The sequence below is a fragment of the Budorcas taxicolor genome, chromosome 10 (assembly GCF_023091745.1).
Source record: "Budorcas taxicolor isolate Tak-1 chromosome 10, Takin1.1, whole genome shotgun sequence".
Lineage (NCBI taxonomy): Eukaryota > Metazoa > Chordata > Mammalia > Artiodactyla > Bovidae > Budorcas > Budorcas taxicolor.
In genome coordinates this window covers 23,307,011-23,322,003 of record NC_068919.1, presented here as the reverse complement: position 1 = coordinate 23,322,003, position 14,993 = coordinate 23,307,011, and the positions used below count along the sequence as shown (strand labels likewise).

At 41.6% G+C, this 14,993-nt stretch overlaps 1 gene segment (V, D, J or C); it reads left to right on the top strand.

Annotated features, from left to right (window-relative positions):
- Window positions 1–10,135: 10,135 nt before the first annotated feature.
- LOC128054698 (T cell receptor alpha variable 22-like) lies at window positions 10,136–10,823 on the top strand. The segment is given in 2 exon segments: window positions 10,136–10,196; window positions 10,405–10,823. Coding segments are annotated over 2 exon segments (471 nt in total).
- Window positions 10,824–14,993: the final 4,170 nt, after the last annotated feature.

Here is a 14,993-nt window from a genome sequence, read left to right as displayed (position 1 = left end):
ACGACTGTGCAACTGAACTGAACTGAAACGATTATTGTTTTGTCTTGCTTGATTGTTTTCTTTCTGCATTTTCTCAATTCTCTGATTAAATCTATACTTTGGGACTTGGGGAAGGAGCTAAAGTTTTTCTACACACAAGAGGCAGAGAGAGGACATTGCAGGGGCAGATGGGGTGGTCTGCCTCGTAAGGTCCTGCTCAATTATTTATAGATAGATAGGTGAATAGTCTCCTGTGAGTGCTACGCATTGTTCAGGAATGCAGGATGCAACACGGAAGAGCAAGAAGAAAAAAAGGCCTAGATTGCAGGAGAAGGAGAAAAAATTAAACAGTTTTGTTTTTTAAAAAAATTAGACAATTTTAGGTAGTGATAAGCACTTTAAAGACATTACAAAACTGTGTTAAGATAGAGAGTGACTCTTGGGATGAGGAAAGGCATCAGCCCTAAGCAGGGTATGGAGGGAGGGCTCCACTCTGACACTTACTCTGCAACAGTATGCCAGGCTTCCCTGTCCATCATCAACCCCCAGAGCTCATGTCCATAGAGTTGGTAATGCCATGCAACCATCTCATCCTCTGTCACCCCTTCTCTTCCTGCCTTCAATTTTTCCCAGCATCAGAGTGTTTTCTAAAAAGTCAGTTCTTCACATCAGGTGGCCAAAATATCAGGAGCTTCAGCTTCAGCATCAGTCCTTCCAATGAATGTTCAGGACTGATTTTTTTTTGCGATTGACTGGTTTGATCTCTTTGTAGTGCAAGGGACTCTCGTGAATCTTCTCCAATAGTTTAGCCATTAAACAAAGTCGAGGACCTTCAGATCACCCCCCACCCCAAGGACTGTGTGTAACCTTCTGAGCCATGTTCTTTGAGCTGTTTTGCAGAATCTGAAATCCCTACCAAGTGGAAGAAGTTACCTGTATGTGCTCACAAGCACTAGACCTCAGACTGTGCATGTTCGTCGCTCAGTCATGTCTAACTCTTTGCGATCTCATGAGCTGTAGCTGCCAGGGTCCACTGTCCATGGAATTCTCCAGGCAAGAATACTGGAGTGGGTTGCCATTTCCTTCTCCAGGGATCAAACCTGGGGCTCTTGAATAGCAGGTGGATGCTTTATTGTCTCAGCTACTCTGGAAGCACCAGATCTCAGACTGATTGGAAACAAAAGTTTGATTGTGCTGACTCCTGATTAACTCACCAGCAAGGAATCAGAAGAAAGTCCACAAGCTGATTATGAACCCCATAACTCCCTTCCCTCATCTTATCTTTAAAACATTTTCCCCACAGCCATCTGGGAATTCTAGTATTTTGAGTCCTGGCTGCATGGATTACTTGCTTGGTGCCTTGTGATAAACTGCATTTTGCTACACTGCAACCCACATGAGCAAGTGGGCCCTGGAATGGTTCAGCAATAACTGTTGTTGTTTAGTCATTAAATCATGTCTGACTTTTTTGTGAGCCAGTGGACTGTAGCCTGCCAGGGTCTGCTATCAACAGGATTTCCTAGGCAGGAGTACTCGAGTGGGTTGCCATTTCCTTCTCCATGGTATCTCCCTGACCCAGTGATTGAACTCATGTCTCCTGCTTTGCAGGTGGATTCTTTACCAGTGAGCCACCTGGGAAGCTAATATATATGTGTGTGTAGTGCAAAAAAAGTATTTCTAGAGTTCACACTACTCAAACTCTAAAATAAAAGATTAAGTTGGACTCATTTTGATTTGTTTATCTAGATTGTCAACACTTTTACCTTATAAGCCACTTCAGGCAGATTTATTTAATTTATCTAGTGGTCAATTGGCTTGGCCTCTACTTCAGATAATTACAATAGCTTTAGATTTCTGGATTCTGCCATATTAGTTGAAGGAATGCTTCCTGCTGTTGGAGGCCTATACTTCCTGGTTGGGACACAGATCCTCCAATGTGTGGGTAAATTTATCAAGGAATTAGTAGTCTCATCAGAAATAAGCTCCATAGCAAATGAGTTTTCTGAATGGTGTAGTCATGTCCTCACAATCCTTTCCTCTAGTGGGCTGATTGCTGTGATCTGGAGAAAAGAAAAAGGAAATCGATTTGTGGTGACTTCTGTGTGTCAGGGCTTCACAGGTGGTGCTAGTTGGTAAAGAACTGGCCTGCCAATGCAGGAGACATAAGAGACGTGGGTTCAATCCTTGGGTCAGGGTTTAGACGTGAGTTCGATCCATGGAGGAGGGCATGGTAACCCACTCTGGTATTCTTGCCCGGAAAATCCCATTTACAGTAGAGCCTTCAGTCAATGGGTTGCAAATAGTCAGACACAACTGAGCCACTAACGCTACATTACACTGCTGTTAGTCTAGCATCCCCTCCCCAAACATACATTTATACTTCTAAATAGAAGACATTAATGAGACTTTTCAGATATTCCTTTATTAACCATAACTGCATCTCTTTTCTTAGGAAGGTAAGTCAGGAGTTAGCTGTTGAGACCTTCCAATCCTGTTTTTCTTTTCAGAACATGACTTAAGTTTCAGTATTCATGAGCTTCTCTGGTGGCACAAACAATGATGAATATACCTGCAATGAGAGAGACCTGGGTTTGACCTCTGAGTTGGGAGGATCCCCTGGAGGAGGGCATGGCAAGTCTCCCCAGTATTCTTGCTTGCAGAATCCCCACGGACAGAGAGGCCTGGCGGGCTACAGTCCATGGGGTCAAGAGTCGGGCACGGCTGAGCGAGTGAGCACACAGGCGGAAGGCACGGCTCTGTTTCTAGCCCCTGCCCCATACTGCTTAGGTGAGAGGAGACGAGGCGGTTAGACAGCATCACTGGGTCAATGGACACGAATATGAGCAAACTCCGGGGCATAGTGGAGGACAGAGGACGTTAGTGTGCTTGGGGCCACAAACAGTCGACTTAGCGACTGAACAGCAGCCATGCTGTTTCCTTTGCTTATTTCGGTTGTTCACTGGAAAGAAGGTTTGCAGTCAATCTGCAGTACCAGAGTCCAAGAAGTAGATTCAGATTCTGAACAGTCTTAATTAATGCTATCCTGTACTAATAAATTTTATTTATTTATCCTGTACTAATAAATTTTATGCATTTTATTTTACCAACTACATATTAAGCTCACAGATAATGTTGCTTTTGTAATTTTCAAAGGTCCTAGGGAAATTGTGGGCCCCAAATCACTGTTTAAATAAATATGTGCATGTTGAATTAAACTAACATTCTTCCTGGACTGTAACAGACAAGACAGAACAAAATTCTTATTTATTTTTAAGCAACTCTATTGAGGTATAAGTGACATTCCCTAATATTCATCCATTTTGAATTTCCAGTTTAATAATTTTTAATAAATAATCCTTCATCCCCAATTATAGTTGTTATTTATTTCCACGCTTGGCCCCACAACAACCACTGACCACATTTGTAACTTTATAAGTTCCTTTCATGAATATTTCACATACATGAAGTCATTCAATATGTACTCTTGTGTCTGGCTATTATTCCTTAACATAATTAAAAAATTATTTATCTTGTAACATACATTAGTATTTCACTCATATTTATTGATGGATAGCAATTCACTGGCAAATGAATTACATTTCATTTATCCATTCACCAGATGTTGCACATTTTGGTGCTATTAGGAAGAATAACCACAAAGTAGGTTCCCAGTATTTCTAGAATATACTTTCACTGACACGTCACATTTACTGACTATCACAAATGTAGGTGGTGTGGCAGATTCCAAACACTATAGACTACTTAGCCAGATAGACATGTGCTGTGATTCTTACTATGCCACCTACCATATGTGTGATCTCAAGTTAGTTACTTGATTTCTTTCAGCTTTAGTTTTCTTGTTTGTAAGTTGGAAATAGTATCTCTATTGCATAACTTTTCTATTAGAATGGTGTGCACAAACATAATTTAACACATAGCATTTGTGCACATTTATAAATTGGGATTTGAAAGTTTATAAATTTTATCGAAATTTTATGTAAAAGATTCCTAACCAAAGTGTGTTTCCTTCCACATTTGCAATTCCAATCTCTCTCAAGTTGAATAATAGCAGCCCATCAGAAGGCAACCCAGCTCTGAAAGGTTTAGGCTCTCTTTGCATTATGAGTTCGTGAGAGATATCCTTAATGTTTGTGAAGGTCTCAAGAAAGCAGTGTTTAATCCCTCCTTCAGCCACAGGAAATTGATTCTAGGGCAGAAATGGTGTATTTCTAGCACATGTATGTATTATCCTCTCTGATTGGCTGGGCAACCAGATGCAGAATCGTATTACCTGAAGCAGAATGTTCCACAGGTCTAGGTTGTACAACTTTCCATGTTGAGGATACTTGCTCAGGATAAATGGAGAGGAGAACTTTTCTAGCCTCATTGCTGATCCTGTGGCTTCATCTAAGTCCAGGGGCTGCTGAAGACATTCTGAGCAGTCAGGGAGGTGATGAAGAAGGTGGGGGACGCAGTCAGGCACCTCCAGGTTCTAATATCTGGGGATGTGAAGATGAGGAATACTCTGTAGATAAATTATTTTCTATGTCTGACCTGCCTTTCTGAACAGCAGTGAGCAGCCTCTTGACTGTGAAACAGCATCCTCCTTCACTGTGTTCAGGAAGGAAAGAGTCCCAATTTCACCTGCAGTTCCCTTTCCAGCTCTTTCTATGCTTTACACTAGTACAGATGTTCCATTCAGTTCAGTCACTCAGTTGTGTCCGACTCTTTGCGACCCCATGAACCACAGCACGCTAGGCCTCCTTGTCTATCACCAGTACCTGGAGTCCACCCAAACCCATGTCCATCGAGTCGGTGATGCCATCCAACCATCTCATCCTCTGTTATCCCCTTCTCCTCCTGCCCTCAATCTTTCCCAACATCAAGGTCTTTTCAAATGAGTCAGCTCTTTGCATCAGGTGGCCAAAGTATTGGGGTTTCAGCTTCAACATCAGTCCTTCCAATGAATACCCAGGACTGATTTCCTTTAGGATGGACTGGTTGGATCTCCTCACAGTCCAAGGGACTCTCAAGTGTCTCCTCCAACACCACAGTTCAAGAGCATCAATTCTTCGGTGTTCAGCTTTCTTTACAGTCCAACTCTCACATCCATACATGACCACTGAAAAAACCATAGCCTTGACTAGATGGACATTTGTTGGCAAAGTAATGACTCTGCTTTTTAATATGCCGTCTAGTTTGGTCATAAATTTCCTTCCAAGGAGTAAGCATCTTTTAATTTCATTGCTGCAGATGGAAACCTGCAAAAAGCCCCCAAGAACCTGTTTGTAGTGAGTGTAAGTGGGGATGAAAAAGAGCAAGGACAAGTGAGAGTCACTCTGAATACTAAGGAGGGCTACAGCTCCCTGTATATCAGAGGACTCAAGACTCAGCCACATACCTCTGTGCCTCCACAGTGCCGCTAAGCCCCCTGCAGCCCATCCCCAAAGCCTTGCCTGCTGCTACTCTGGGGCCAGGGTTGAGGAAGAGCCATGTGTGGATTGGAAAAGGGAAATTCAATGAACTACAGTGTTTTTAGTAATCAGGAGGAAGTGGAAACATAGATTAACAGGCATTTCAGTCACTGTAGTTCCCTCAACTAACTAGACGGTACTGTATCACTAACCTTGACTCCCACCAGTATATTGGCCATATCATTGAGTCATATCTCTAGCCTCTTTTCCCATGATTTAAAGTGCATGATTTAAAGTTCCAAAGAATAGCAAGAAGAGATAAGAAAGCATTCTTCAGCAATCAATGCAAAGAAATAGAGGAAAACAACAGAATGGGAAAGACTAGAGATCTCTTCAAGAAAATTAGAGATATCAAGGGAACATTTCATGCAAAGATGGGCTCGATAAAGGACAGAAATGGTATGGCCCTAACAGAAGCAGAAGATATTAAGAAGAGGTGGCAAGAATACACAGAAGAACTGTACAAAAAAGATCTTCAAGACCAAGATAATCACGATGGTGTGACCACTCACCTAGAGTCAGACATCCTGGAATGGGAAGTCAAGTGGGCCTTAGAAAGCATCACTATGAACAAAGCTAGTGGAGGTGATGGAATTCCAGTTGAGCTATTTCAAATCCTGAAAGATGATGTGCTGCACTCAATATGCCAGCAAATTTGGACAACTCAGCAGTGGCCACAGGACTGGAAAAGGTCAGTTTTCATTCCAATTCCAAAGAAAGGCAATGCCAAAGAATACTCCAACTACCGCACAATTGCACTCATCTCACATGACAGTAAAGTAATGCTTAAAATTCTCCAAGCCAGGCTTTAGCAATACGTGAACCGTGAACTTCCTGATGTTCAAGCTGGTTTTAGAAAAGGCAGAGGAACCAGAGATCAAATTGCCAACATCTGCTGGATCATGGGAAAAGCAAGAGAGTTCCAGAAAAACATCTATTTCTGCTTTACTGACTATGCCAAAGCCTTTGACTATGTAGATCACAATAAACTGTGGACAATTCTGAAAGAGATGGGAATACCAGACCACCTGACCTGCCTCTTGAGAAACTTATATGCAGGTCAGGAAGCAACAGTTAGAACTGGACATGGAACAACAGACTGGTTCCAAATAGGAAAAGGAGTACGTCATGGCTGTATATTGTCACCCTGCTTATTTAACTTCTATGCAGAGTACATCATGAGAAACGCTGGGCTGGAAGAAGCACAAGCTGGAATCAAGATTGCTGGGAGAAATTTCAATAACCTCAGATATGCAGATGACACCACCTTTATGGCAGAAAGTGAAGAGGAACTAAAAAGCCTCTTGATGAAAGTGAAAGAGGAAAGTGAAAGAGCTGGCTTAAAGCTCAATATTCAGAAAATGAAGATCATGGCATCTCGTCCCATCACTTCATGGGAAATAGATGGGGAAACTGTGGAAACAGTGTCAGACTTAATTTTTTGGGCTCCAAAATCACTGCAGAAGGTGATTGCAGCCATGAAATTAAAAGACACTTACTCCTTGGAAGGAAAGTTATGACCACACTAGACAGCATATTGAAAAGACATTCCTTTGACAACAAAGGTCCATCTAGTCAAGGCTATGGTTTTTCCAGTGGTCATGTATGGATGTGAGAGTTTAACCATAAATTCTGAGCACTGAAAAACTGATGCTTTTGCATTTTGATGCTGGAGAAGACTCTTGAGAGTCCTTGGACAGCATGGAGATAAAACCCGTCAATTCTAAAGGAAATCAACCCTGAATATTGTTCGGAAGACTGCTGCTGAAGCTCCAATAAACTTTGGCCATGTGATGCGAAGAGCCAACTCATTGGAAAAGAACCTGATGCTGGGATAGATGGAGGGCGGGAGAAGATGGTGACAGAGGATGAGATAGTTGGATGGCTTCACTGACTCAATGAACATGAATTTGCACAAACTCTGGGAGATAGTGAAGGACAGGGAAGCCTGGCATGCTGCAGTCTGTGGGGCCTCAAAGAGTCTGACACAACTTAGTGACTAAACAACAACAACTTAATACGCAAACCCCTGAAAACACTCATCAAATTAAAATGGGAAGAGATTCAACCCTGGTGAGAATGGGGAGGAAATACGGCATAAAAGCTTCAAGATGGGAATCTTTCCAGTTGTCCTCCAGGGGTGATGTTGCATAAACTGGAAATGTCACCTCCAACAAAAGTTCCATTTCACTCCTATGAGCTTCTGTATCTCTCAGCTCGCTGAGCTACACATTTGAACAGGCTTAACACCAGGAGCAGTCATTGTCAAGGAAGCATTTCATCCTGATAGTCACTATAATTTGCTTGAACAGGGATCTTTGAATCTCAGATTTCTCTGTAATAGGACTTAGCACACTCTGGCACATTCCTTCCTGCTCCTCAGGGGAGATCTTCCACGATACAGCTCTTAGCTTCCTTTCTGCACAGTCTCATGTTCTTCACCATCTTCTCCTGTTGGGAATGCTCTTCACAGGGAATCACTAACACTATATTCCATGCGCCTGCCTCTAAAGAACCAACACAATTCTGGTTGAAATCTGAATAGAGACACTGTCTCATTATAAGTAGGTCTGTCCTGGTTTCATTGATTTAGCATTAATGTTGCAGGAAGAACTGCAGGCCAGTCAGTGACCCACCTGACAGCCACCTCACTGGCTCTAAAGGGACTTCCTGAAGTGGGGTGCAACTACTCCTGCCTCTAGTGGACTTCCTTATCTCTTCTTGTATGTCCAGACATAGAATATGAAAGAAAAAAAGGTTTTGTTTATCCAGTGGTCCCCTATAACAGGCATTCTAGGTTAAACACATTTTTGTGGCAAAGTTCCAAGTGACCCACTCTGATTGCCCCTCTCCTCTTTTCCTTCTTCTAATTCTGTTTCTCTAGTATCTACTGTGTGCCCAATAATAATAATAATTATTTTTATTTTTCTACCCTATTTCTCACAGTTCCTTTTGTTAACATTTGCAACATTCTCGAATTGTTCATCTAATCCCAGATCACTTCAGTTTTACTTCAGTGAAAATATACAAGTCCTCATTTTCTTGTTTTTTTTTTTTTGCCTGACTTGTGTTTTTATTTATTTATTTATTTTAAAATATAAATTTATTTATTTACTTTACAATAAATATCGTATTGGTTTTGCCACACATCAACATGAATCTGCCACAAGTATACACGTGTTCCCCATCCTGAACCCCCCTCCCTCCTCCCTCCCTGTACCATCCCTCAAGTCCTCATTTTCCATCCCTTTTATCTCTAAATCCATAATAGGGAACCATTATTATTCATAGACTCCAAGAAAAACACAGACTTGATTTTCATGTTTTAAAAAATACTTAGTTCTTTTAAAATAACCTACTAGAGGTAAAAAGCAGAATACAAATAACAATAATCAACAATTAAAATGTATTTGCTGCTGCTGCTAAGTTACTTCAGTCGTGTCTGACTCTGTGCAACCTCATAGACAGCAGCCCACCAGGTTCCCCTGTCCCTGGGACTCTCCAGGCAAGAACACTGGAGTGGGTTGCCAGTTCCTTCTCCAATGCATGAACGTGAAAAGTGAAAGTGAAGTCACTCAGTCGTGTCCAACTTTCAGCGACCGCATGGACTGCAGCCTTCCAGGGTCCTCCTTCCATGGGATTTTTCAGGCAAGAGTACTGGAGTGAGGTACCATTGCCTTCTCCATAAAATGTATTTAGTGTAAAACAAATAGTGAGAAGGTGCGATATAACAGATGGAGCCCACACTGGTGCTCTGTGAGGAACTAGAGGGTTGGGATGGGAAAGGGGAGGAAGTCTCAAGAAGGATGGTCTATATATGTATATATAACCATGACTGATTTGCATTGTTGTATCGCAGAAGCTAACACAACAATGTAAAGCAATATCCTCTAATTAAAAAAAAAATAGTAAAGTAAATAAAATGATGTATTTAAACCTGAAATTTTATTAAAAAAATTTTAAATTATATGTTTTAATAAAAATAAAACAATTTGCAATTCTAATTTCAATGCCCATCTAGAGACTAAAAACAATATAACTCTTTAAGTAGGTTCAGTCTGCTTAATATTGCAAAGTGTTCCAGCCAAGACTGCTATGAATACTGTGCTGATTCGTGAGCACCCTTCAGAATCACAGGGGAGTACACAGGAGATGCAAAAAAAAAAAAAAAAAAAAAAGGATCCTAAGAACTCCTGAGAAATAATAAAATCATTATGCAAGAATTTTCTCCATCCATGCCATCTGAGACTAAAATTATGGCAACCCCACTCCAGTGTTCTTGCCTGGAGAATCCCAGGGACGGGGGAGCCTGGTGGGCTGCCGTCTATGGGGTCGCACAGAGTCGGACACGACTGATGTGACTTAGCAGCAGCAGCAGCTTCCCTAAAATCCTCCACAAATTCCAAATCAGAGTCTGCCTTCTTCGCAATGTTCCTAGAAATGCCCCTCAAGTCCTAAAATAATGACCTTTCTATTTCCCACTCTCCTCACTCCTCTCCAGCCCATTCTGAATTGGTTGAGGTGGGAGGGCAGGGCTTCCTATCACAAAGTGAGGGCATGAACAGGACTTGTTGGGTGAGCTGACTGGCTGCAGGAGCAGGAACAGTTTCATAACAGCTTATGACACACCCCCCTTCGGGTTTAGTGAAGTATCTTACAGTGAAAATGTCTCAGTAAGAAGAGGCAGCGTCATGAAGAGGTTAGCAGGCACTGTGCTGGGGCTTTTGTTTGCCCAGGTTTGCTGTAAGTTGGCGCTGCCCCAGAGGGGCATCTGAAGGACTGAGCAGCTGCTGTATCATTAAGGGAGGGAGAGGAACTGACAAGTCCTGCAGACTTTCTATCCTTCTCATCATCTATGGGAGTTGTGTGTATGGGGGCGGGGGGGGTCACTTTCAAGGTTTTGTCAGAGTTACAATGACCCTCTCCTGTGACTGTTTCTGTTTCTCATCAGGTGTGCAAGGGCTGGATGTGGCGCAGAGTCCCCCAGCCCTGAGTCTCCAGGAGGGAGCCAGCCACGTGCTGAGGTGCAATTTTTCTGCCTCTGTGAACAATGTACAGTGGTATCTTCAGAACCCCAGCGGCCGCCTCATTCACCTAATTTACATTCCTTCAGGAACAAAGCAGGATGGAAGATTAAATGCCACAACAATCCCTACAGAGCGCCGCAGCTCACTGCACATTTCCTCTTCGCAGACCACAGACTCGGGCACTTACTTCTGTGCTGTGCAGTACAGTGCTCCCCAGGCACCTGCAGCCTCTACACAAACCCTCTGCGGGGCTCAGCCCCTCTCCAGGCACAGTCACACCGTGAAGCCACCACAGGGCATTTGCAGTGTTGATTATTTCTTACCTACACTGGTACAGTTTTAATCACAGACACTTTTTGGCCCTACAGATTATGAACTTTGGTCTTTATCTTCCTTTCTCAATCTATATTTCCTTCTGCACTAGAGACTTCTAACTTGGAACTAGCAGAATAGCTGATAAGAGGACAAAAATAAAATAAATATTTAACCACCGTATGCTGAACTGAAAAATGGTAAAAAGTGAAAAGAATTCAAAGAAAAAAATAACTCCAGTAAAGTTGTTATCCTGATTAGTTAGATGACTCAAGAATGTTCAGATCTGCCTCACCAGAGTGTATCCCAAAGACACTTGCATCATCCCACCCTACAAGTGCAGCAAAGTGAACATCAAAAATAAACCTTACTCAATGTTCAGTATGAACTTGGTAACTTAGAAGAAAATTATTCTGGATGCAAGAAATCTTAAATCCATTTCACTGTCTATGGTCAAGTTCTTGACAGAGTTGATTCCTTCTTGATATGTAAGGGATAATCCATTTCCTTGCCTTTTTTAGCTTTGGAAGGCCAACTAAATTCTTTGATTGGTGACTCCCTCTTGAATCACTAGAACTTCTCGCTTCCCTCACTATAGCTCCTTCCTCTTTTGGAGTCAAATATCTTTATGTCTGTGTCCTATAAAGTATAAAAAAATATTAAACAGAAAGTGAAAGTGAAATCGCTTAGTTGTGTTTGACTCTTTGTGACCCCATGGACTGTAGCCTACCAGGCTCCTCCATCCATGGGATTTTCCAGGCAAGAATACTGGAGTGGGTTGCCATTTCCTCCTCCAGGGGATCTTTCTGAACCAGGGATTGAACTCGGGTCTCCTTCATTGTAGGCAGATGCTTTACCATCTGAGCCACCAGGGAAGTGTTGGGAGACAGGGGAAGCTCTCATGACCTGTGGACATAGTGGAGGGCAAAGGGAAGATGAAAGATGCCTCTTATTTCCTGGCAAGGACTCAGCCAATGAAAAGCCATGGACTCGTGTTTACTGTAGCCCTCTCAGCTTCCTTTTTCAATTTACATTATCTTAAATTCTTTTCATCAGTGTCTTACAGTTTTCAGAGTACAGGTCTTTCACTTCATTGGTTAAATTTATTCCTAGATACTTTTGATTTTTTTTTATTCAACTAGAAATTGGATTGTATTCTTAAATTCTCTTTCTGATAGCTACTATTAGTGTATAGAAATGCAACAGATTTCTGTATATTAACCTTGTATCCTGCAACTTGTAATTAACTTTGTTGATTGTTTCTATTAGTTTTTTAGCATCTTTACAGTGTTCTGTATGGTGTAGCATGCTGTCTGTAATTAGAGACAGTTTACATCTTTCTTTACAACTTGAAAGAAAGTAAAAGTGAAGTCTCTCAGTCGTGTTGGCTCTTTGCGACCCCGTGGACTGTAGCCCACTAGGCTCCTCCGTTCATGGGATTCTCCAGGCAAGAATACTGGAGTGGGTTGCCATTTCCTTCTCCAGGGGATCTTCCCGACCCAGGGATCGAACCCAGGTCTCCCACATTGCAGGCAGATGCTTTAACCTCTGAGCCACCAGGGAAGCCCCTTTACAATTTGGATGCCAATTATTTCTTTTTCCTGTCTGGTTACTGAGGCTAGGACTTCCAGTACTATGTTAAATAGAAATGGTGAGAGTTGCATCCTTGTCTTGTGACTGATATTAGAGAAAAAGATTTAGTTTTTCACCATTTAATATGATGTCAGCTATAGATTTGTAACAAAATATCTTTATTATTTTGAGTCATGCTCTCTTTCTACCAAATATGTTGACAGTTTTTATCATGAATGTTAAATCTTGTCAAAATCTTTGTCTGCATCTATTGACATAGTCATGTAATTTTTATCCTTTATTCTGTTAACATGGTATATCATCTTGCTCGATTTGTGGATTGTGAACCATCTTTGCACACCTGAAATAAATCTCTCTTGATCATGATGCATGATTTTTTTCATGTTTTGTTGAATTTAGTTTGCTACTCTTTTGTTAAGAATTTTTGTGTCTATATTCATCAGCAATATTGGCCTGAATTTTCTTTTTTGTAGCCTCTTTGTCTGGTTTTGGTATCAGAATATTGTAGGCCTCAGTGAATGAGATTGAGAGCATTTCCTCATGTTTGATTTTTACAAATAATTTGTAAAGTGTGGGTACTAATTTTTGTTTAAATATTCAGTTGAATTTCTTTTTGAAGCATATGGCCCTGGATTTCTGTTTCTCAGGAGTTTTTTGATTACTGGTTCAACTTCAATACTAGTAATTGGTCTGTTCAAATTTTCTTTTTCTTTCACATTCAGTCTTGGAAGACTGTGTGTGTCCAGAAATTGATCTGTTTCTTTTACAGTCATATTTTTAGATTCCAGGAATTAGGACTTGAATAACTTTGGGAGTCCTTATTCAGGCCACCACATTTATTACAGCAACTCTGTATATCCATTTTCCACCACACTGGCACTTGCTGTTGTCTGCTTGTTTATTTGCCTAGTGACTTGACTATTTCAGTTAAGTTCATCTTTCCCACACTGTGCAGCCTATGATGTTGTTCCTCAGAGGATATAGTCTTGGGTACATTCTTAGACATCCTGATGCAGTAGTGGGTTAACAAGGCTCTTTGACAGTCGTTTTCTCTAACTGCTATGTTAAAGTATTGCTTCTGTTTGTCTTATACCTAGGCAATAGACTCCATTAATTGCTGGCTGATTTTTTTCAACAATGCTAGAAGGCAATGGCACCCCACTCCACTACTCTTGCCTGGAAAATCCCATAGATGGAGGAGCCTGGCAGGCTGCAGTCCATGCGGTTGCGAAGAGTCAGGCACGACTGAGAAACTTCACTTTCGCTTTTCAATTTCATGCATTGGAGAAGGAAATGGCAACCCACTCCAGTGTTCTGGCCTGGAGAATCCCAGGGACAGTGGGCTCCTGTCTATGGGGTCGCACAGAGTCGGACACGACTGAAGTGACTTAGCAGCAGCATGAATGCATAACTTGTTCCCAGGTCTCATCTAATTAAATCAAGCCTGTTTGCAGAGACAGTCTTTGAAACTTTTCTTTGAGGTCTTCTGATCGGAGAGGACTTTCCCTAGCTATCCCCTTTCTTGTACTTTCTGTTAACATTTTTAGTAGTTGTCTATGAATTAACTTGCTGCTGTCAATGAGATGCCAGCCTTCTCTTAATTGTCTACCATAAAAATCTCCATTATTTTCAACACACCCTTAAACTTGGGTTTCCCAATGATGGTATCAATTAAAGTCTTCTCAAAAGGAGACCTCTGTTTTTACAGCTGCTTCTCTGCCTGGACGCAACTCCTGAGCCACTGCTCTGGACCTGTAATAAGGGACAGTTGGCTGCTTGTCTCAGAGTGACATCGCTGTGTTATGAGAAGCATGATGGAAGGGAGCAGTACCCTCTTGCCTTCTTGGCTTGCCTTTGCCAGCATGAAATCACCACTCTATGAGCTGGGATGAGAGCAAGAGAACCCAGTATTCTCAGCCTACCATGCCTGACGTAGAACCTCTGTGCTATAAGTGAGGTGAGAAGTGGCCATAGATCTGTCAGCTTTTCTTGTTTGTAACACAGTTTCTGTAACACAGACCTGGGGAGGTAAGAAAGGACAGCAGCCAGCCCCTCTGTAGGAGACATGATAACCCTATACTGCGAGCTGGAGAGAGAAGAAGCCTTGTGTTCTTGATTGTATCCACCTTGAGTAGAACTTCCATCATCTTGAGCTGGGGATGGGGAGTGGGTCATGGTACAACTGCCACAGATTCTTTCTGCTATCATGGAGATTTAGTAGATTTTATGAATAAATGTGTCTCTATTACCTTTTATATGGTGTATAACCTAAAGACTATGTCCAGAGGCTTTAGTTTCTTAAAAATAATTTTCATCTGTTTTAACTGTTTTTTTGGAGAGAGTATCCATAAATCAACTCACAAAGTCATTCTGGAAGGTACAGTCTTTTATTCCCAGTATTAGCACAAATAGAATAGGATTAGACAGAATATAATCAAAAGTTGAGCTTTGCTTTGAGATTCATTGGCTTTCTCCATTGACAAAGAAAGCTGTCTTCTTGTCTTTAGCCTAAACCTGCCACAAATAGAATTCTGCCGTGGATCTCCATGTTAACACAATCATGTTTTCTGAGAGTATTATTATTGAAAAACAAGAATATCATATCTTT